A 24,000-nucleotide genomic window follows, 5' to 3' on the forward strand; every position below is an offset into this window, starting at 1 on the left:
AGAGATAAGGGGCCGAACTGCAGCTGTGGCAATGGGATAAGAGGCAAGGTATCATCTGCCTTGAGAAAACCCAGGAGCAAAACCAACAGGAATGGTGATTACTGATGATTAAACCAGAAAGAGAGTACCAGAACTGGAACGGCTGTGGAATGCAGGTGAAGAAAAGAGATAATTAGCTTAGCCAGGGACATGCTGGTGAGGTGCACGTACCACTGCCAGGTAGTACAGTTAGAAAGCAAACATTCAGAGAGTCACTGCCAGGTACAGGGGCCTACTGAGCTACAGCATTTAACACATTGATAATAAGGATTTATTCATGACTCTGCTTCCTGTCCCACTGATAATAAGATTTTATTCATTTTTCACATCACCAGAGCATAAGAAATGTTTAAAACTCAAGTGTATCGTTTCCAAATTTCAACTCTGCGCTGTACTTAGATCAAAATAAAGCCACAGGAAGTAATCTCAAAATAACCACCAAAACAACTACAATAACCTCATGAAAGTACTACTGAAGAAAAAATGAGTTAAGAAAAAAAGTTAAACCTGTAAAATAGAAGCCAAAGTTCAACATGAAACCCAACAAAGGTATATAAAAAATTATAGAAGCAAGAATTATACAGTTGTGAATTCCCTTGTCATATTCTTTAAAATGTATTCTTAAAATGTCTTTAATTAAAACATGTAATTTTAATTAAAAGCTCCCTGTGAATGTTGGTTTAACTTTTCTGGTATTCATGGGTATCAACCATCATATAGACAGATATGGAATCCAGGTCTGACACTAAAAAAAACAGAAATGAAAAATGAACTTGCAATTTTTACAATAGTAAGAATAAACTTGATAAATTGTGCACATCTTAATCTACAATATAGACTTTCATATGTTTAATTTCATAATGTACCTTGAGTAAAATAAAACATTTTTGTCAAAAGACATCCCGTTAACAGATTTTTTCAACAACAACAAAAACCAAATGGCCCAAGATATTGGGATAATTCAGAAAATATGTGGGCATAATCTCTTCTCTATTAAAATAAAATACCAGTGAAAATATTTCTGTGCCATTTTAGGTCACATTTGGGATGAAGCAAGATAATTATTTCAGTGCTTTCCTATTACACATTAGTTTAAGAAATGTCCCATGAAAATGGTAAGTTCTGGCACCTAGATATTTCTGGAGTATGAAAATTATTCAGTTCATGAAGACACTGTACCTCTCTTTGAGGACTAATTGTTTTCTTGGCAGGGTATTTTGTTATCCAATGTGTTAATAGAATGCTGTCTTAAACAATGAATTCTAAATTATCCTATTACATAAATCTGATCATTTCAGATTGCAAGGGTGAGGAGGACAGCTCAGGCATTTTGCAATGACATTTGGTTCCCATTCTCTTGAAGAATACCAGTGTAGCACATCTGTCATAATATTGATTATAAATTACTTCCTATCACACTGAATTGAAATAAATAGAGCCTCCCAAGTGTACAAACACCAAACCACTTTCCTTTCTTCTGTCAATCTTTAAAAAGTAGTATGGCTCTATTGTAAGAAATAACTTTTGGTTTCCTTCTGTAGCAAGGCTGTGAAAATAAATTATATATATTCCACAGATACTTAACTTTCATAAAATTTTGCCAGAACTAAGGAGTACTTCTTTCCCAATAACCTACAAAACAGGTAAGATTATACATAGTAACTATCTTAATAGTGCCAATAGTGGAATTAAGATAAAAATAATACAGAAATTTTGTGAACATCTATTAAGATATGCTATACATGAACTCATATCAAAAAGCATAGGATGATTAAGCTGGAATTTTTAAGCATTCCTTCAAGCAATGTAACATTTATCTACATTAGGCTTTCAACCTTGAGTCTATGTTATTTTAGGATCTCTTACCATCTATTAGATTAATTTTGTCAATTCAATATGGAGTCTCAAAATCATGTATATTCTTTTCCTGCAAGTGTCAAAGAGAAATCAAGTTCCTACTCTTTCTCCAGATAGTTAAGATTACACCTAATCCACAAGGTGCAGCACATGCCACAGTAAAAGGGTAAAATCATACTAATGTAGAGTGAATCTAATTTTTGAATTTCAAGTGTTAATGATTTAAACCTTTGTGCTCAGCATGGAGAAATTAAATCTTTTAAAATTAGTTCATAGTCACTGAAAAGGCCCCATCTGTCAATAATGAAGACAAACTAACAATAAAATTTCGAAAGTCTGGCAATATGATCAAGCCAAAGCCCACGAAATTACTCCTCTGTACTTAGTCACTGGTGGTCCAAGGAAGGATCAGCGTCCTGTCTTGGACTCTGGCATCTAAATTAAAGCAGGAAAATCGACTGCAATCTGGATTCCAGGCTCTGGCTTACAAACAACAAAGCTCTAAACTCACTAAAAGCAGAAAAACTTTACCCCCACCATATTCTCTAAGAAGAATCTGCTTTTTGAATAGCTGCTTTCAGTTTAGTTCAAAGACAAGACAATGGCATAAATTCACACCTTCGAGGTCAGTTAATTTTTAAAGCTTATTGTGCTATATTAACTCCTTTTGTGCCAATTTATCTTGAGCAAGGGGTTTTTCTTTAAACTACACATAAGAACTGGAATTTACTGAAGAAGAAAAAACAGTTTTATGATCTGATTAAACTGAATTTTTTTTCCATTCAATTACTTTGAACTGTGTCATCTAGTTTTGAAAATACGGTTATATTCATTTTTCTATGTAGATATGTCTGTCATATAAATTACATGTTTAACTAGTACTGTTTTAAAACAAATGCTTTAAATAGTTTTACGTGCGTAAGTAACAGATTTGCTACTTAGTTTTTAACCAAACCTTAATGATCAAAGAAAATATTTTGGTAATTGTTAAAGAATGTTGAAAAATAGCTTGAGTACCATTTATATACAAACTACTCTTCAGTAGAAAATCAATAAAAACAGAAAGGAATTCCAGCAGCATCTCATTATAACCTGAAACAGTGCATGAAAGTCCACCTCTGCTATAGCCATTTTAGCTATAGACATGTACAATAAAACATTCGCTTCTTGTAAGAAAAGAGACGGCAAATGTGAAACTACTTGGATAAGCATAAGGCATTAGACCACGTAAGGCACTATTATAATTAAAGAAACATGAATTGAGCAGTGATTTAAGGAATGGCAGTTGTACTATATTATACCAGATCATAACCACAAATCTTTTTTTGTTCATAGATTTAGAAATGAATTAAGGTACCTTAAATCTCTGTAGCTCCTTCTTGTTTACAATTGTGCTTTCACATGCACAATCTGATTTGAATCTATAACAATCCTAGGAAGTAGAAAGAATGGTCATTTTTGTTCATACTTTAATGGGCTAAATATAATTCCCATCAATTTGAGACATGATAGTGTGAACTAATTAAGCCTAAAATGTGTGAAAAATAAAATTGTTTTTGTATAAATGGGGCTTGGCATAAAATTGACACATTTTATTAAATATAATGTGCAAAATATAATGAAATAACCTCTATTCAAAAACAGTACAAGGCAGGTATTATTTCAAATGCTTTAGTAACTCATTTTCAATAAAAAGAAATCTGGCATTATAAAAATACATAAAATAATCATGATTTATATCATTAATTTACATAAGATACTTTTTTGCATAAAACAGTTATAAAATAGTTTTAAAAGGTATTCTTATATGAGCATTATTCTCAGTACAAAAATTTTCATAACTTTTTGTAATTTTGGTTCATCTGTATAAATAAAGCATTTTTAACCTTTTAAAATTCACAACTCCATTTTAAAAACATAATATTCTCTCTCTTTTAAATAAAAGTTCACTTGAGGTAGTATGTTAAGGTTTTCCTTTGGTCTCATTCAGTCTATGTGTCCAAGTCGTAAGACTGAAAATTTGGAGTCCTGTAGTTTTCTAAAGTCTGTTTAAAGGTACAAATGTGATTTTCTTCTTGAAAATCTGTCCTTTCTTTCCCATCTTCCTCTGACCCAGAGTCCAAGTCTGGGGAAGAATGAGCTTTCAAATAAGAGGCTCTTGGCTGACAATCTGATGGCTGTGCAAAGCTTGAATAGGCATCTAGGTGAGGTCTCCTAAGAGCTTTTCCAAATGTACCTGAAAGAAAGAAACACCCTGAGCACATGGGTCCCTTTGCTAGCATGTGAATCAATAAAACCAACTGCAAATGAAGAAACATCTTACCCTATGAATATGAATAAATGTTTTCTACAAGTCCACATTATGGTACTCACATACATGTACATCTGTGTTACAGATAGATCACTTCCAGAATGGGGCAAAAGACATTTGCCCTCCCTCATATTTACATTTCCTGAATAAATGCATCTATTCTTTACCATATCTTATGACGTGTAGTAATGTTAGTGGTCATGCAATAAAGTTCCCTAAGTTTCCCAATATAAGTTTCCCCATATGCTAGCTGAAAGCCCACAGATTTTGGTGAAGGGTACGGTACGCTGGACAGTACGATCCAAGCTAACTGGGCCTGAATATAGAAATTTTCTTTCAAAATAAACCTATGTCTTGACCTTTCTTTATTAATTGTAGCAAAATATTACTCAATTGAATCAAATTCTTGCCTCAGTCATACAAATCATATTATTTTCTTTTTTTTTTTAAAAAAAGGAATATAAATAATTATACTGTGATAAAACATTTCTTAGAAGCTAGGTAAAATATTTGAAAATTCTCCATTTTTTTTTTTTTTTTGTCAACATGGCAAGTTGTAGCTGATCTTCCCATCTCTCTCTGCTCAGTGAAAAGATGATCTCAGCTCTTCCATCCCATTGTACCCATGCATCAGACCAAAAATCCACAACCTAATCTCGGTGCCAGCCAGCATCTAACACCACTGACTTGGGCCTTAAGGCTGGTTTTCTTTGCCAAAGGTAGTCTAGCTTGTCAGACTAGCAGTTGTTGCTAGGTAGGATGCTGTTTTCCACGCTTCGGCTGCGGGTTCAGTTGGAAGCCACCAGACATACCAAACCACAATCATGCAGAGTACACAACTCCACCCCAAAGGCCGTGGGAGCCCGAAACCACTTTTTCCACATGGCTGACAAGCTGAGCTCCTAAGTCATCCCCAAACTCTTGTCTTGAAGTAGATGCCACACACAGTGCTACCCAGAAAGCTCCTGAGGCTTAGTTATAAATTAAACACATCATCAAGTAAAATCCCATCTTAGACTTTGCTTTTGGAAGCCTTTACACTAACTAGTAGGATGTCATGGCAGCACCATGCAAGAAACCATTTTTTACCAGTTTGATATTCAAAGCTCTCATTGATCTCTCACACGCAACTTATAGAGTATGGATCCTCAGATGAGGTACCTGATAACCTAATGAACTTACCCATGAAAGAATTACTCGAGGCAAAAGACGTAGGCTCTGGATTTGCACTAAAATCTAAAGAGGACTTGTTTAGACACAGATTTTTCATTCCGGGTCCTTCGTTTTGTGAGTAACTAGTGTTAAGTAGCTTCCTCACATGTGAAGGCCATGCAACATTACTGAAGCTCCGTTCGCAGGACTCTTCTGAAGGATGAGAACATGGGTAGCACTCCTTTTTCTTTACATAACTGGGCTCACAGTGGTCCATTAAAGCTGTTCTTGGGTCAGGACTGCAACCTTTTTAATTTGGGGGTAATAACAGAAGGAGATGACAGTTGGCACATCTAGAAGTCTCTCTATGAAAGAGAACCATACTCAGGCAAGAAAACCACCTACCTGTATAATACATTTCAAAAGGATCTGAGCCATACACATTTCCCTTCAAATACACGGGGCCTGTGGATCCCAAAAAGGGACAAAGGAACGGATCTGTGGTGGCAGCTTCCATGTCAGCTTCACTGCTATTGTCAATATGGCAGGTCCCTTTAAAACAAAAATCTTAGTCACTGAGCCAAGTATTCAAGTGCCATTCAACATTCTCCCCAGTTTTGGCATTTTTTATATGTATAGATCAAAGTATGACTAGAACATCATACAGACAAAAAAAAAAGTGCAGAAATTTACAGTAAGGTTTTAAAACATGTATGAGAAGACTCAATTACCCACTGTGCTAGGTGTGCCGGCCTTATTGCTCACTTGGTTTCTAAGGGAATCGAATGTGTGTGGATGCTCCAGCCAAAGCAGCCATGGTCTGAATCACATACCATCAGCACTGCCCCCTTCTTACAAAAGGTCCCAGATGACCAGAACCAGGATTGGCACTTGGCCAGTGACCTCTTAACGCCCATCTCAAGGATAAGCTCAGCTGAACTTATCATCTCATGGGTATTTGAACCAAACAACACGGAAATGATACACCATTTACTTCTGGACACAGCAGGTGAAGAATAAATGAGATCATCAGGGTTAGAGACGTCACGACGGGTCATATGCCTGGAAAGCAGGAACTGGGCAGTGAAAGGTGGTGGTCTGAGAGAAAAGCAAATATGCAGAATGTGACGCAGTAATGCTGGTGGCCCAGAGCTGCTCTGGGAGCAGCCTCATCTAGGCAGCCTGGCGCCATTATGACCCAGTTCTGTCTTTTTAGGTGTTCCTTAAGTGTCTTTTCAGTTAATCCCATTATAGTTTAATGAGCCTGGGTCTCTACTCTTTGCCAGTAAATGGGTCTAACCAGAATACTCACGTCTATGCTCAGATCTTCTAACTCTACGCCCTCTATCACTGCCTTGTCAAGCACTTTTAGTTGATCTCACCACTGACTAAACTGTGAAATTGAAAACAAATATACTTCTCTTCCCACTACAATGTCTGGCACAGAGCATATAATAAATACTTAAGGGAAAAGTTGGTCATATATTTTAGAATCGCATCAATAGCTTCCACTTGCTGAGCCCTTAGTATGTGCCTAGCACCATGTAGTTTTCCATTTTCATTTCATTTGTACAACTGCCTCATCGGAAAGTCCTGTACATGCCCCACAGCACACGGAGTAAGTAGTAGGAGTTGGTCTTGTACCAAATCTGTGCTCTTGTATTATGCTGTCTCCATTATGATTCTCAAAATCATGCAGCATTTAAAGCAAGGGTCAGAATTAGACCTCTGAAAGAGGCTGGGTGCGGTGGCTCACGCCTGTAATCCCAGCACTTTGGGAGGCCAAGGTGGGCAGATCACCTGAGGTCAGGTGTTCAAGATGCGCCTGGCCAACATGGCCAAACACCATCTCTACTAAAAATAAAAAATAAAAATTAAAAAAAAATTAGCCAGGCATGGTGGCACGTGGCTGCAATCCCAGTTGCTCGGGAGGCTGAGGCAGAATGGCTTGAACCCAGGAAGCAGAGGTTGCAGTGAGCTAAGACCGCACCACCGCACTCCAGCCTGGGAGACAGAGCGAGACTTCATCTCAAAAAATAATAATAAATAAATAAAATAAAAATAAATTTTAAAAATAGACTTCTCAAAGAAAATAATGCAAACCATTTGACTTTAAAGCCCATTCATGTAATCAGTTAATATCACTTAAGGAAGGAGAACACTCAGGGCCAAAGAACATTTATAACGTAACGGAAATACTAGATTGCATGGAATAATCAAATTTCTCTAAACCTACTGGTCTTTTTTTAATTGTCAGAAACAAAGATTTTTTTTTTCCTAGTATTTAAGAGAAGGGTCTAGAACTATACAATTTCAGCGTTGCTAGTGATCTTGGGCCAGGTACTAAATGTCAGTGTACTCCATGCCTTGTGAAAATGAGTGTCATATCTGAGCCTTCCATTATAAGACTACAAAACAATTACAGCCCACATTCATTTTAAATACATACCACCACTGTCATGTTGTGGTAAGAAAAATCCAGCACCTGAAGATGTGACAAACTGGTGGTGGCTTCCACTTTCTGAAGAGATGTACCCATCCTGCCTGTCAGCTAATGTTCCCTGAGATGACAAATAACTAGGAATATCTGCTGGCAAGTTGGTCTCATCTGTAAAAAAAAACAGTAGCATTTTATTAACCCAGAATGATCATAATTGTCCCACAGGCATCCCATAAGCATAGACTATTTTGGCTTCTGTGTACATCAAATTAGGGGAGATGAACTCTGGCAAAACCATCTTGATTGTACAGTATCCTGGAAAGTATAATCTGATTTTCTATTTTATCACCCACTGGATGCACCTCCCAAATTTCAAAACAACAAATGTTTTTAGAGGTTTTTTTAAAAGATGAAGGCTTAAGAATTTTCATGGGACAGTATGTAAGCTCTCAAATTAAGCTTGATTATTGACATATTCCCTACTTAATATTATTAATCAATATCTGATTTTGCACATACTAATCAAGTCACAGCTCCTCTTCCACTGATAACTAAAATCCCACCTAACTACATGCACATACGCATACACAACAAGACACACAACCACTGCAGAGTAAACCTCATCATTAAGGGGCTGTTCCTGGTTCTCCATCACTACCTTATGAAGGAGTTAGGAATACTTTAGTCACTGACTTGGATTTTATCTTACAGCCACAAGATATTCTGATATCATTTTAACAAAAAGTATTAATCTTCAAACATCAACTTTATTTGGGGCTGGAGTGTTATTTTTAGCGAATCATATTTCTGCAGCTTGAAACAAATGAGTCACCCTTCTGAGATGAACTCAGACTGCAAGACACACCTTCTAGAAGTATTTGCAGAACCACAAATACACACTCCCGTGACCTGTTGCCAAGCCTCTGTTTACACACCTGTGTTGGTAATGCTGCAATCTTCATTCCTCCGCCTTGTGTGGTATATGATGACCACCCACACGAGTGACGTGCCCACCACACAGCAAACCACGGCTATGATCACGACACCCACAGTGGCCCATCCGTCATCGTCTAACGACGGGGCAGTCATCTGAGGGGAGTCGCAGGTCGGAGTGGGGATCACACTGAGGCGCATGTTTCCTCTCTCCGTGCCAAGGGTATTGGACATCTCACACGTGTATTTCCCAGCATCGCTGACATCTGAGTCCACAATAATAAGAAGCTGATTGCCTGCTGCAAAAAAGTGCCTCTCAGTTACCAGCAAAGGGCTATCATCTTTGGTCCAGTTCAGCCTGGGTGGAGGGCTTCCCCCAGCAATGCACTGTAGGACGGCCGTTTCTCCCTTGGTTACAGTTCGGTCCAACAGAGGCCGCAAAAATGATGGCGTTTCTGAAATAACAAGTTATGCTTTTAATTTCCCAAATAAAAGTTAGTTTCCATATCATAAAATGTAGCATTTAAATTTATTCAAATTGCAACCTAAAATTTTATTCTCCCACAACTTACTGGACATGCTTTTTTAAGAGCCTAAACATACACAACATTCAGTATTTCACTATTCTGCTTTTACTCGTAACACCAGTTAATTATAATAGTTACTATTTTTAAAATTTCAACTTCCCTCACTTTTGCAAAAGTCGGGAAGCTGGTGGGGGGGGCGGGGGGGGAGAGTGGGAAACAAAACCTTTTTTAAACACAGAAAGTATAAAAATAATTTCAAGCACACGGGTATGTTGATGAATAAAAAATTCAAAATGCTTAAGTTTTTTAAGTGAAATACTTTAGGGCCAGATGCCTAGGCCTACACTAAAACTCAGACAATAATTTACTTTATTTAGTATCTTAATAGGCTACTTTAATTAGCTCTTTTGAACATACATAAATAATTGTGTTTACATTTTTAAAAAGCATTTGTTTAGGTAAAAGATGAAAAAGAACTCTGACTTCCAGAGAGGATGGTGGGCTGAGAAAAAAGAATAAGGCCTTCCTAAGTTGTTCCTACATTTTTTTTTTTTGAGATGGAGTCTAGATCTGTCGCCCAGGCTGGAATGCAGTGGCAATCTCAGCTCACTGCAACTTCCGCCTCCCAGCTTCAAGTGATTCTCCTGCCTCAGCCTCCAGAGTAGCCAGGACTACCAGTGTGTGCCACCACACCCAGCTAACTTTCATATTTTTAGTAGAGATGGAGTTTCACCATGTTGGCCAGGATCTCTGACCTTGTGATTCACCCACCTCAGCCTCCCAAAGTGTTGGATTACAGGTGTGACCACCGCACCCGGCCTCCTACATTTTTTTATATGTTCCTTATGATGCTAACACTACCGACACGGACAGCACAGTGGGTAAATTAGAGGGTGATCCCCCATAAAAGGGAAAACATCAAAACCTTTACTTGTCCCCTCTCTTTGGAATGGAGGGGACAAGGATTCACCTCACTGGCCAGACTTAAGGATGTCATGCACTCCCTAACTTCAAAGTGTTCAAGAGGCCATTTGCATTAATACTTCCCAAGAAAGGCAATGCCCCATAGATCTTCATCTCTTATTCTCACAACTTCTGGCATTTAGGGACCCTGGAGGAGCTGGTATCTTCAAGACTGATTTAGACTATGGAATCTTAACAAATTCACCCACCTAAGACAGTTAGAGTTGCATTTGCAGAAATACTTCCTGCACTGTTCTGAGCTGTGCAGCTGTACACCCCAATGTCCTCTATCTTCACATCCACAATAAAGAACACGTCATCCTCGGGCATCACATGCATGCGTCTCTCCCGTGCAGCTGGGAAGTCTGTGCCCCCATCCTTCTGCCAAGCTATCTGTGGGGCTGGGTGCCCCACAGCAGCACACTCCAAGCGTGCCATGGCTCCAGCTCGTATGGTGAGGTCCATGGGGGTCTTGGTGAATGAGGGAAGCACTGAAATCAGAGAAACAACATAGGCATTGGCACAATGGAGTCTTAGAGGTTCACTTGCATTCCTTTTTATTTTTTTTGTTTGACGCTTACAGATTGTCCCTGACATAGATTGGGCAAGGGTTAATTCCAATTTCAAGTCAAGGAAACTAAAGTTGAGATGGAAAGATTAAAAGGCTTTCTCAAGGTTACAGATACAGAAACAACGAAGTCAGGATAAAACACAGGTCATCTGATTCTCAGAATGAAGGTCTTTCTGCTATATTCTGCCACTTTTTAGTTTCCTCAATAATGAATTGTGAGATCTTGGGCATGTCAATTAATCTCTTTGTACCCTGACCACTCGCTTCATCTTTTTTTTTTTTTTAAAGTACCTGCTGATAGCTCTAACATTGTGACTTTTAAGATACATGTTTTGTTCTACAATTTAAACTCAAAACTGTTCCATGTGGCAGGCCACAGCCATCATTTGTTGAGTGAATACATTAAAGAATCATATTCAAAATCTTCTACCATGGCAGACACAGATAGTTAAATGATAAAGTGGCGAGGATCCTACTGTAAAACTGTATACCTACCACACAAACAAGAATAGACTTCTATTAACAGTAGCTAACACTGCATTCTACCTTGCAGCCATGTTGCTACATCCTCTACACACATTATTTTACTGAATAAGCATAAAGCCTCTGGGGGAAGGATCTATTTTTCCCTAATTGAAAGAGGTGGAACTAGAGGCTGTGACGTGAAGTAACCTGTGAGAATCATGCAGCCACACGCAGGAGTGACAGGATTCACACACAGATCTCTGAATTAAAGGCAGTGTGCATCCAGTGCTTTGCAGCTTCCCAGATCATACAGTACACTGTAAACTCTCAAAGAGAAAAACTTGGCCGGGTGCGGTGGCTCACGCCTGTAATCCCAGCACTTTGGAAGGCTGTAGTGAATGGATCACGAGGTCAGGAGTTCGAGACCAGCCTGACTAACATGGTGAAACCCTGTCTCTACTAAAAATACAAAAAATTAGAAAGGCATGCTGATGCATGCCTGTAATCCCAACTACTCAGGAGGCTGAGGTAAGAGAATCACTTGAATCTGGGAAGCGGAGGTTGCAGTGAGCCGAGATCACACCACTGCACTCCGGCCTGGATGACAGAGCAAGAATCTGTCTTAAAAAAAAAAAAAAAAAAGAGCAAAATATGTCTGGTTCATTTCTGTGTTACTCACCACACTGAGTACGGTGTCATCATCAACATGATAATTGCAGGTTTAGATACAAATAACCAAGAATCTTAATTTTGTAGAAAGAAAGGTAGGAAAAGGAAGAGTCAGGTGGGGAACTGTGAGAAGAAAGGACAGAGTTAAGATTCAGAGAGAAAAACAGGTGCTTTCTATTTCTAAAAGGTATCTTTAAATGCTAAAGGAAAAGTCAGATCACATACTATTTACTGTAAGCTTGGCTTTGACAGAGTAGGATGAACCAAAGTGATTGGAGATGACACACTGATATTTCCCCTCACTGGCAAATTCCACCTTGCGCAGCCGAAGGATGGTGGTATACTCCATCACCTCGCCACCTTGGGCCCGGAGGTGTGCATAATTTTCCATTTCGGCGTCATGCAGCAGTTCATTGTCTTTTTTCCAAGCAAAAGTCATTGGGGAATCACTGCTGCTGGCAGCTGAGCAGATGAAACTCAAATTGGAGCCTTTTATTGCCGACTGTGTTTCTGGCTGAACCGTGATCTGGGGTTTGGGAAAATCATCTGTTCAAAATGGAGAGGAGGAGACAAAACAACGTTAAGGCTCAAGAGTCCGAATACTACTCAAATTTGAACACCAAGAAATGCAGAAACAAACAGCAGCTTAGGTTTCAGCCTTTGTGTATGTTTTACAGATGGACTAGCAGGCCCTGTGTTGAAATGATACATGGGAAGAGTGTTTATAAAGTAACTCATTCATCTCAAATAGAGACAGATTCCTATTTATCAGTCACTATTACCTGAGAAGAGACTGTTATTTTGGAGCTATCAGAAAACACACAGTTTATTCCTGATCCCTTATGCTTTGCATAAGTAGAAGAAGAAAGCAGTTTAACAACTTCCAGCCTCGTGGATCATTTTTGAATGCTACTACTACCAGAAACTGCAACTGTTCCCATGTTCTCCCCAAATAAGGAATAGCAACATTAGGAAATCGAACATCAATCATGACTAATCAACAAAGATAGCCATTAACATCCCATTTACCAAAACACAACCACTATTAAATAGCAGTAATTTAGGTAGAGCCAATAAGAAAAAAAGAAGAAAAAAAGCTGATAGCAAAATATAAAGCATCTCTAAAACAAATTGTAAGACATTGGCTTCGGCCTGGAGCTTGGAGTGGTCAATCCCTGTCAAAGCTACATTATAATTAGAGCTAAGCAACTCTTTCATTCTAAGCAGTTATTTTTAGTTCTCTGTTACTTTTTGGAAAAGTTACCTTTTTGAACTTCAGTTTCTCAGAGATGAGCTAAACCCAGAAGGAAACATCTGGGATCTACCAAAGTGTACTATCGGGGTGCTCTGAAAAAACAACTTTTAAGTGTGTTGAATGGGTTACGGGGGATGCCTTGATAACTCCAGTGCTGCTATTTTTCAATGCCATATCTGCATACTGTAACCGAAGTGGTTTATTTTCTAAATTATTCTGAAATTCTCATTTAATAAGTCAACGTGCAGATTCACAAGGAAGTGAAAAAAAAAACTATGGATACCATATATGTGTTTCAAAGTAATAGGGAGTTCCTATTTTGGGACTAAAAAACTATGAAATAAGGACCATGGGAAAGGAGCAGTTCGGGCCCTTACAGATGAATGCCAAAAGCTTATTTGGATCCAAAAGCTACATCAGAAGTTTTATTTCCAGAAACTACTGGCACTGCTTAATGCTGCAACCTAAAAATATATATCATGGACAAGGCAGTTTTAAGTAAATTTTTAAATGCCAATGCAAAAGAAGGTTAATATTTTAACACACATGCTTAAATATAAGCAAACTCTGATTTCTTGTTTCATAAACATACTTATTTTTACAGAGGTCTCCATGGCAGCTACTAGTAAATAGCAGTACCATGTAATAGACAGAAAACTGCATCAGAGATGAAAACTTTTCTTTTAAATCCAGATCTGCTACGAATTAGCTATGTAAAGTTTGGGTAACCAGATTTCTAATGCCGAGATTCTTGGACGCTAAAACAATGGACCTTAAAATTGTTTATAATAAATTCACATTTCCTAATGCTTGTAAATGTTTTACCTACCAATTATTTAGCAGCCCATAAATCACTAATAACTTTCTCTTTCATGTGAGCCTCCCAACAAGCCTCAGAGTTGGGAAGAGAAGAAAAGAGGAGAGTCCCCATTTCATGGATGCAGAGACTAACATTTAAGGAATTTAAGTTAAGTAGAAGGGCTGGGACTATCCTTCCATTCTCCCAAGATCCAATTTCATTGTTTCCACCAAACCATCCTGATGCCAAAACAAAGATGAAGCAATTTTAGAAAAGTCTCTTTCCCATCTGTGAAATTAAAATAATCAGCAAACTACAGACCCATTTTCCTCTACCTCAGCACAAATAAAAGCTTTATAAAGAGATCATAAATCTATTCGAAACCATTATTTGGATAAACGGGAGGGAAAAAAGAAGAATAAATAAAAGGCCAGGGCAATACTTATACTCACCACACACAAAGCCATCTGGGCTAACAGCAAAAATGCTCCTTCCTTTTAGCAGCTGAGGATGGGCACAACTGGCATTTACAAAGCTCTGAAAGTTGTTTTCCGCCACCCACTGTGGAAGCCATTTTAGTTGGCAATCACACAAAAGGCTTGATGTATTTAAATGCCTGAGGAGAGTAATTACATTCAATTTGTTCTGTATGAAATGCAGATTTCTACAAGTAAACTAAACCCAAGTAAATATTAACAAAGCAATGCATTTGGAAACTGAATACACACATCCCATGGAATAAGTATTCTACATTCCTTTTTAAAATACGAGGACCTTATCTGGCATGATTTTCTGTTGTTCTTACTGCCCTACTGAGACAAAAATGTTAAATTTATCAAAAGTACCTTATAACTGAAAAATTACTACTATGTTGAGTCACTGTACTATATGTGGTCCCACAAAGTTGCAAATTTAAAATAGAAAAAGAAACATTTCAACAAAAAGAACAAATCAACTCCTTTTTGGTTGTCTAGTATAAAAATTAAGTAATGTTAAGAATGTGCCAGGCACTTTTTACAGATACATAATCTAGGGTGACACATCGTACGACAGTTTTCCCCTCTATACTTTCAGACCCCTAGAAGGAAAAGAAAAGCTTACAATTGCTGCAGTTTCTTCATTTGTGAAAATGCATTGCCTTGTAAAGACATGATTGCGTTGTCACTCAGGTCTCTGAAAAATCACCACATCAAATGCATCAGGGCAAACCACCACCATTTTGCACTGTGGGACAAAGTTTGGGCCCACACTGCCCACCCCCATTTGCCAAACAAATACTCCTCTCTATGTGTTGAAATAGACGATTGGGGCAACCCCAGAAGAATCCACTACGAAGCTTGTGATGAAGAACGAAGGGATTTGTATCAGAGATAGGTTCTGTTTTAGTGAAAAAGATTCATTTTCTGTCATCACTTACAGGTTATTTGACTTACTAGGGCCCAAGCTGTTCTATTATTTTATTCTATGACTCTTTATTCAAATTAGTAACTATTAGAAACTTCTAAATATACAAATAAAATTTCTCATAATTATGCTTTTAAAAAGCATCACTTATACAGTAGTTTTGAAGACAGGCACTCAGTTAAGTGATTTACATATGGTACTGCATTTATTCCTACAACAACCCAAAATATGATGGTATTACTACCCAGCACAAAAGGGGAAGGTAAGAGTTGAAACAATTATTTTCAATTCCAAAACCTATGCTTTCAACCATTAATCTAATTCTGTCACAGACAACTCACTAACATAAACACAGTAAGATGTTTAGACAAGATATACTTGTTAAAACAAACAAATACTTCAGGCAGGAAATTAATAATGAATGCACATTCTGGGCTAATTCTCTTTTTAAAGAGACTTATAAGCAGTCTGCATTAAAGTATTCACCGCAATGATTAGCACACTGTTTTTCTTTACAGGGATCAGAATATACAAAGGGAATATTGAGTGAGACAAGTGGCAAGAGAAGACAAAGAAAGAAGGGACCAGACGGGGCTAGACAAAGAGGCTCGGGCAATCAACGAAGATTTACGAAAACTGAAGCAGATATTAATACTCTACTAATCCACTAATTCCCTTTCCCAGAAATGGAATGGGCCAAATGACAAACCCTTTTGGCTAGTTTTCTTTTCAAAATAGTCGGTTTCAATAAATACTGCAATCTTGGTCTGCCCTTCCAAAGCTCAGCTCTGTAGAATCATTCTACTATAATGTGAATTGCCGCACTCACTGTCACGAGGGCTCGTAATCCCAATCTCCCTCAGACTAACTGGTGCAGTCAGAAAAGTGGTTTATAAATAACAGCTAAATCTTCTCTCTCAATATATAGCACACATGGGACAACCAAACATGTATTTTAAATTGTAACTTCTTTTGTCCTGGTTAACAGATATTAAAACTTTTGGCTATAAGCATTCCTTAACGGTCCGAGTAGATACTATACATTGCGTTGCACTTTTACTTTTTACTGTACAAGGGTAAAACATTCATCCGCGGATTTTAAGGAGTTGGTTGGTTCCCTTAGTTAAAACACGCACATTTTGATTCCTACCGAAGTTAGCTAGCTTTCCTCTCTTGGTGGCTAAAAATTCCTGAGCCCCTAAATGACATTTCAGAAATGTGTGCCAGGAGTTACTGGGAGTAGTGGCAGAGATTGTACAGGCAAGAGCTAGTGGGATGCAGGGACACTGTGGAAGTAGAAACAGCTCTGAGCTGAGTACTGTTCCTGGCAGTTACTAACTGATGGGTCCAGAAGAAACAAAAGAAAACAACAACAACAACAAGAAAAAGACAACAATGGTAAGGGGGTTGTATGTTTTATAATTAAACAACAATAAGAGACCAACAATTTTCAAAGTAGTGCTAAAACCCTACGTCACTCTTAAGGATTGTGGAACATTATCTTTGTTCTTTAATATCCAAGTCATCTCCCTTAACTGCCAAATGGAATCAATAATCTCTTAGAACCTCCACTTAACAATAAAGATAATAATAGCTATTGAACTGTATTCTGATTAAAAATTAAATGAGACAATATATGTGAAGACGCGGCACATACCCAACATATAGGGGATGAACAATTATCTAGTAGGTTTTTTTTTAGTTAATCACCACTTGAGAAAAACAATTAAAAACCCATTAAGGAGATACAGCTTTTGTCCTTAAATACAAAGGAAAGCATATGCCTGTACACTTCTATATAGGTAGGTAGGTAAGTAGGTAGGTAAGAGGCAGACAGAGAAAGAGACAGAAAGATAGGGAGGTGTTTAAATGCATTTTATGAAACTGGAAGGATGCCAACTAAATTACATTCTAGTTTGTTTTATCTTTCATGACACAGGAGTAAATAACCATCTTAGAGACTTTGTTTAGGGTAAATTCTGCTACTCACAGATGCTCCAATGCATCCAAACCAGTGAAGGCTTTTTTAGTAATAGATCGAATCCGATTTCCCTGGAGTATCCTAGGGAAAAAAAAATTACATTGAAACAGTTAATTTAAAAAGCCATTCTGGGGGTAGAACTCTCATAAACACAACTGCTTTTTAAATTATGGGTAAACAATTCCATTTTCTTCAATTAAACAATATATCCTGTAAAAACCTGTCCATGTCATCTATTTCAATAATACAGTTCAACATGGTTTTCAAAGCATTCAACAAAGAGCCCAACAAAAGTAGGCATTCAAAGAGTTACTCTGCTGATTAAGTTAAATCATTGTTTTTCAGAGTCCTTTTAGGAATAGGTAGAGACTTTATCTCAAGTAAGCTGTCTCAGAGCACTAAGTTAATAGTGAATGCTTTCTCCTTCCCCTTCTCTGTGGATACCTTCATCCACAGGAGCTTAGGACTATAGGGAGCTCAATTTGAAAACTGCTGGCTGAAAACAGGTAATTTGACCATCTGCAAGACCATTTTATGGCTAATTATAAGATGTTTTCATCCTGTTTTGCTTGTAACCTACCATAGCATTCTCAGTGGCTACCAGATTGCTTCATTAAAAAAATTCCTGCGAGGACAGTGCAACATTGAGGATTTTAAAACGTGGAAGTGCATGCACTAACTTTTACACAAAGATAATTCCACAAGTCTAGGCCCTCAGCAGAGTTGAAAATTATTAAGTGGATATTAAAGTAAATTACACACACTAAAGTGTTGAATAAAACACTTTCACCTAAGGAAGAAAAAGCTAATAACATACATCTTGCATAACAGCACGCATCTGGGGAGAGGATAAAGGGTAGTAACCACATTAAGCACCGATTTCAAATCTCTTCATGATATCAACTTGTATAGCTGACTTCAGTCAAGAAAAAAATTGTAAATCAACGAGTGAGCTAAATTATGAGGCAATTCATACTCACAGCCGCCTCAGTTTGTCAAGCCCAGAGAAAGCGCCATTCATGTCTTCAATAGTCCAGGAAATTTCATTGTTCTTCAGATCTCTGGTTTTAAAAGAAGCATTCCCTTTAGAGTGATATGCTCAGAAAGCCTAATAACACCACCCGTGTGGCATATCATTTGTAAAACATTTCTCATAATTCCCCCCATCATCTCCACCTCTTTCAAAATAATAGAAAACTCTTATTTCTTCAACTTATTTCTTATACCCTGCCTGATTCCTTCAACGACATTTTAAGTTTTTACCTAAAATCAGAAAAAGTTGACACTGGCCCTATTAATTCCTCTATCAAGATGACTACATTCTGAAAGATCTGAACAGTCTAAAAAATACATTAAACTTTAAAACCACTGTTCCAACCACACATGCAGAAGTTTGCCAAAGCATACAGCATGTCTTTCAATTATGTAATGCTTCAAATAGTGAACAAGGCAAAAGTTTCTGACAGAGCAAAAATCAAAAAGCCTATTGCACAACCTTAAATTACCATTTGAGAAATTTTTCAAAGGTCAATTAATTCAACTCCCTTTTCTTTCTCTTAGGACAGAGATCAGGTTGAGGGTATAACTGGCACGATAAACGGCATCTTCCTTCACTGCCCTTTGTAGATCTTTTTGCTCTAAGTAGTTTTTAATCTGCATTTTATAAAGAAAAAAATTAGTGGGCTTACACTTGTTTCCCTCTTACACAGTTGCCAACTTCTTGGAGACCCTGGGAAGGCTAACTGTAATGACCAAAACAAACTGATCACTTTCCTTTTCAGGCCCCTTTACAAAACAGATATGGATGAAATGAATCCATTTTAATCAAACTGATCTGGAAAACAACACTGCCTCTGAGGCTGCACACATTTCCTTGACAACTAAGGAAATCTACTAGGAGAAAAGTGGGCACATTTAGGAACCAATTAGGTTCATGTACTGACAGCAAAATGTGTAACTTACAAAGTCTTTAAACTGGAAAGCCCGCGGAAGGCACAATCAGCAATGTAGCTGACTTTGTTGTTCCCAATGTGCAGTGTATTCAGTAAGCTCAGGCCAAGGAAGCTTGAATCATCTAACCTTGATAAGTGATTGAAAGTTAGGTCCCTGTAAAGACAAGAGAAAAACAAGAGCTTTTATTTTTCAATTCAACACAATGTCGTCTTCCAAAAGACAGGTACTGTGTGAGTTACGCTAATCCTTACTTTTAAATTCTGCTTTATTAATACCCAAGTAAATATTTCTAATCTCAGTAATTTAAAAAAATACATTCTCTGTACTTGAAAATACCATCATTGCTTTTGCCAATGTGACAAAGGACTGCAACAGCAGAACTGGCTTCAACTTATCACAACAAAAATAAGACTAGGTTGCATGTGAAAAAAGCTGTCACCTTGGAAACTTTGTTATGAAAATTTCACAGATCAGTGGTAAGAAGCTCATGCCCTGGCATGATCCCTGCTCTCAAACCTGAGGAGAATAAAAGGCAACTCACAGCTCACTAAGCTTCTGGCAGAACTCCCAGGCATCAGGGCTGATCCTGTTGATGGCATTTTGGCTGAGATGAAGTTCCTGCAGCATCAGCAAGCCGTAAAGCCAGCCTTTGGTAATCTCTGTTAGGTTGTTATGGTCCAGCTGCCTACATTTACAATATGAATCAAAAGCAGGATCAAAGCTTCATTATCTAGTCTCTTCAAAGGGGACATATGATTACAACCTATTACATATTCCTATTGTTATTAGATGTTCAGCTTTTGTTATATGAAGACACCAGCAAAAAAAAAACACACAAAAAACACAACTATATATTCTTTTAATTTAGGTGCTTACAAGTTTATGTACTTACAAATTCTTGATATTACCTGAATCAAAACTGAATACTAAATTATAAATAAGATTGTGGATTATGAGATTTTAACATAGGATTTCAAATAAGACTTACTGAATGTACACTAGCACTCTATGATCATGCTACCTGAGTAAGGACTGTGATAACCAGCACTTACAAAATTTCCATGTTGCTCAGCCCCCAAAAAGCTCCATCCATAAGTTTCGTGACTCCATTTCTTTGCATTTTCAGAGACTTCAGAGCACCAAGCCCTTGGAATGTCAGTCCATCTACGTTTTTAATCTTGTTTCGGTTCAATTCACTGCATTGAGTATCACAAGAGTTAGCTTATATGACAATTAAATTCTGGAGGTAGTATTAAAATGTGTCATTACTACAATATAGTTAAACCAGTCGGTGTTCAATTACATAGGGTGTTTTCAGTTTCTAAACATTTTTATTGCAAAGAATTTCAATTTGTTAAGCAGAAAGTGAATTTCCTACTGAAATGTGTCACGTGTTTTTGTAATAATACAATACTGAAACTAGACTGCACTTTAATTTCTAAAGTCTTGTCCGCTCAGTATAGACACAAACTAAAATTTGTTTTTAAACAATCCAGAATGAGATTATTAAATGTTATACTAAAACATGAAGTCTACCAAGGAGCAGGGCCTCAAATTTATCCTGTACAATCTGTTTACAAGTTGGTTACTATTGTTCACCATTCTTTTTAGGTTTAATTCTTTCTCCTTAAGGCAGTAGTTGTCAGCCTTGGTTGCACACTGGACCCAACCTGGGAGTTTTAAAAATTTCTGAAGCCTGGATCTTATTCCCAGAGGTCCTAATATAATTGATCTAGGGTGTGGCCTGGGCAGCAAGACTTTTAAAAGCTCCCCAAGTGTTTGTAATGTGCAGCCAAGGTTGCACTATTGCAGGAGTCTGTTCACAGATCGTTCCACTATTATTAACGAGACAGATCTTTACAGCCACTCAAGCTATCAGAGCCTCCTGGAATTGCTGGTATTATTCTCATAAACCACAGCTGCTGAGAGACCCCGGATTTCTTCAGTGCCACAATGGCACTTTTGTACTGGTGTTGTTCAGTGATTAGGCTGTTGGCTCTCTCAGTCACAATCTAACGTGTCTTGTCAAGCAGCAGCTGGCACTAGGTGATGTTTAAGGCTCTTTCCAATTTGGAGATTTCACAGCTCCAACTCTCAAAGGAAAGGTGGCTATATCCTTGTCCCTAAACTCCTTTTGCCACACTGTAGATTTTAAGCAGTAGACACCAAGGGTTTGGAGGAGGTGAGAAACAGTATCTAAGAGGACATTTCACTTACAGGTGTTGCAGCTGGGGCAGTTTAAACATCTTGGGTGGGATAGCTGAGATTCGGTTCCTGTTCAGCTTTAACACAAGGAGTGTGTTGGCCAAATTGTCAAAATACCCAGGTTCCACTGATGTGACTCGGTTGCTGTTGAGATACCTGTTGAAAGTTTAAAGATGAGCTTCTCTTTCCGATTTATTTGCAAGTTAAAGTGGAGGCCATCTCTGTATTATTAAAGAGTCTCCCGGGAACCTAACCATCAGTAGAAACTTAAAATAATTACTCTTTAGGTCCTCAAGGACAGATGTTGATTAAGATTCACACATATTTCTGGGAAAAGAGTGATTAAAATATGTGATGGTTGCAAAATTTTTTTTATAAATATCCACTTTTTATGACATTCATTTATTAATAAAACATAGCAATGGTCTGATTTTGAATGTTTTAAAAATGAGCACTTTTCATACTACCTATGTTTTCTAATAAAAAATGTGTAATTTTTTGTAACCTAAAAATGTAAGAATAAATGGAAGATTGTGGTCGTTCAAGCTTACAGCAAATTCCAAGTCAATAAATTATACTTTGGACCATCAGTAGTAAAGTGGAGTTTGTTATATCTTATTTTTTCATTAAAATATTTTCATTACAGGTGAAAGTTTTTGCTAAAGAAAATTTCACTTACAGATATTTGAGCTGTAGGGGTGGAAATGCAGTTTTGAGCTCTGAAATATTGTTGTTGCTAAGGTCCAAAGTTTCAAGGGATTGAAACTCTTTCAGATGTTCAGGTAGTATTTCAACAATTCTGTTTCCAGCCCTAGAATTAAAAGAAAGCACAGTTAGCAAGGTTAATGGTGCAACCATCTGAAAGAAGAAAAATACTTTCTATTCCTGACTGGGGTACTTCGGAAATATGAAACTGACTAATCTAAACAGTACTTTTAAAAGTTGAAAGGCAATACCATGGCCATTTTAAGTTACTCACTAAATTATAAATCATCATATTCTAATATGTGAAAAACATTTCTGTGTAAATCTGGGGTACTGTTTAGCAGCTGTGGTTGTCTGAATGCTATGCACTTAAAGACAACAGTTTGATTTTCTTTAGGCTATTTTTCACTTTTGAAAAAAATCTATTTTTATTTATTGTTATGTTTTGGAGACAGGATCTCACTGTGGCACCCAGGCTAGAGTGCAGTGGCTTACTCACAGCTCACAGCAGCTCAAACCCCTGGGCTCAAGGGATACTCCGACCTCAGCCTCCAAGTAGTTAAGGCTACAGGTGAGTGTCACCTCACCTCACTAATTTTTTGTACAGTGAGGGTCTCACTATGTTGTCTAGGCTGGTCTCAACTCCTGGCCTCAAGCAATCCTCCAGCCTCATCCTCCCGAAGTGCTAGGATTACAGTTGTGAGCCACATACCTCCCTATTTTTCTAAACAGCTCGTCCCCCTTCTCCCCTTATTAAATGGTACAGGAAATGCGTAACACCAATGTGGCATACCCGACGCTGATGAGTTAATTCCCTATTCCTTCTTCTTGATTCCTAATCTATTTCTAATTCTTCTCTTGAAAAGTGCCCATATTACAGGTGCCATTGAATTTAAAATACTCGTCAGATTGGGAATTTTTTGAATCATGCGAGAGAGATCCCCTTTTCTTTAAGAAATAGCAAGTATCAAGGAACTGCTATAGTCTTCAATAGCAGTAAATGTGCTCCAGGGCTTTCAACAGTACAAAAGCATCACATAAGAGCACTCCAGTTTGAATAATCCCTTGGCATAATTAGATGAAAACCATGTTTTACATTAAAAGTCTTAAACATCAGACCATGATGTCCAGTATGGCAGCCACTAGCCACAAGAGGCTCCTTACATTTATATTAATTCAAATTAAATGCTAATTTAGCTCCTTAGTCACAGTAGCCACATTTCCAGTGCTCAATAGTCATATACTCCTGGTAGCTATCGAATGGTACAGCACACACACAGAATGCTTCCACCAATTGTGTAAAGTTCTGTTGGTGTTATACTGAACAAATGGAAAGAAACAAAAACAGGAAAAAAAAATAAAAAAAAAAAAAAAAAAAAAAAAAAAAAAAAAAAAAAAAAAAAAAAGAGGCCATTCCAAAGCTCTTAAAAAGTCATCAATACAGTAACTACCGAAGAAAAATACAGCATTATATGACAATTTTGTTAGAAAACAGCAATCAAATGGATGTGCAAGCCATCTTAATTGTCATAGTAGATCATGTAGTTTGGACTTTTTTAGACCATCTTTTGGCGGGGGAAAATAACGGCAAGGTAGAAAGCATACCTACAAATCATAGAAAGGTCTCCTCTTTACAATGCAAGGAATAACGAAACAATCTGAATGCTCTAAACAGAATTCTGTGTCTTATACAAGTCACACACTGGTGTTTACACAGGATCGGAAGTTAATCTTCAATTAAAAAGAAAACTTACAAAATATAACTTGTGTA

The 24,000-nt window shown here is 37.6% G+C and overlaps 1 protein-coding gene across 3 annotated transcripts in view; it reads right to left on the bottom strand.

The window, feature by feature from the left end:
• Positions 1 to 3,467: 3,467 nt before the first annotated feature.
• Positions 3,468 to 24,000, bottom strand: part of LRIG3 (leucine rich repeats and immunoglobulin like domains 3) — a 49,737-nt gene continuing 29,204 nt past the window's right edge. For 2 of the 3 annotated variants that reach the window (XM_037741249.1, XM_017536280.2), the window contains exons 4-19: positions 22,204 to 22,335; positions 21,537 to 21,680; positions 20,372 to 20,515; positions 19,861 to 20,004; positions 19,329 to 19,472; positions 18,347 to 18,427; positions 17,376 to 17,447; positions 15,083 to 15,154; positions 14,434 to 14,597; positions 12,153 to 12,473; positions 10,432 to 10,713; positions 8,735 to 9,187; positions 7,809 to 7,967; positions 5,765 to 5,911; positions 5,390 to 5,665; positions 3,468 to 4,132 (exon numbers count right to left, since the gene is read on the bottom strand). In XM_037741249.1, coding sequence (XP_037597177.1) covers positions 3,888 to 4,132; positions 5,390 to 5,665; positions 5,765 to 5,911; positions 7,809 to 7,967; positions 8,735 to 9,187; positions 10,432 to 10,713; positions 12,153 to 12,473; positions 14,434 to 14,597; positions 15,083 to 15,154; positions 17,376 to 17,447; positions 18,347 to 18,427; positions 19,329 to 19,472; positions 19,861 to 20,004; positions 20,372 to 20,515; positions 21,537 to 21,680; positions 22,204 to 22,335 — 2,980 coding nt within the window. In that variant the 3' untranslated portion in view covers positions 3,468 to 3,887. The remainder of the gene's footprint in view (positions 4,133 to 5,389; positions 5,666 to 5,764; positions 5,912 to 7,808; positions 7,968 to 8,734; positions 9,188 to 10,431; positions 10,714 to 12,152; positions 12,474 to 14,433; positions 14,598 to 15,082; positions 15,155 to 17,375; positions 17,448 to 18,346; positions 18,428 to 19,328; positions 19,473 to 19,860; positions 20,005 to 20,371; positions 20,516 to 21,536; positions 21,681 to 22,203; positions 22,336 to 24,000) is intronic. The other variant, XM_017536282.2, reaches the window with a different exon arrangement.

The sequence above is a fragment of the Cebus imitator genome, unplaced genomic scaffold (genome assembly GCF_001604975.1).
Source record: "Cebus imitator isolate Cc_AM_T3 unplaced genomic scaffold, Cebus_imitator-1.0 Scaffold96, whole genome shotgun sequence".
Classification (NCBI taxonomy): domain Eukaryota; kingdom Metazoa; phylum Chordata; class Mammalia; order Primates; family Cebidae; genus Cebus; species Cebus imitator.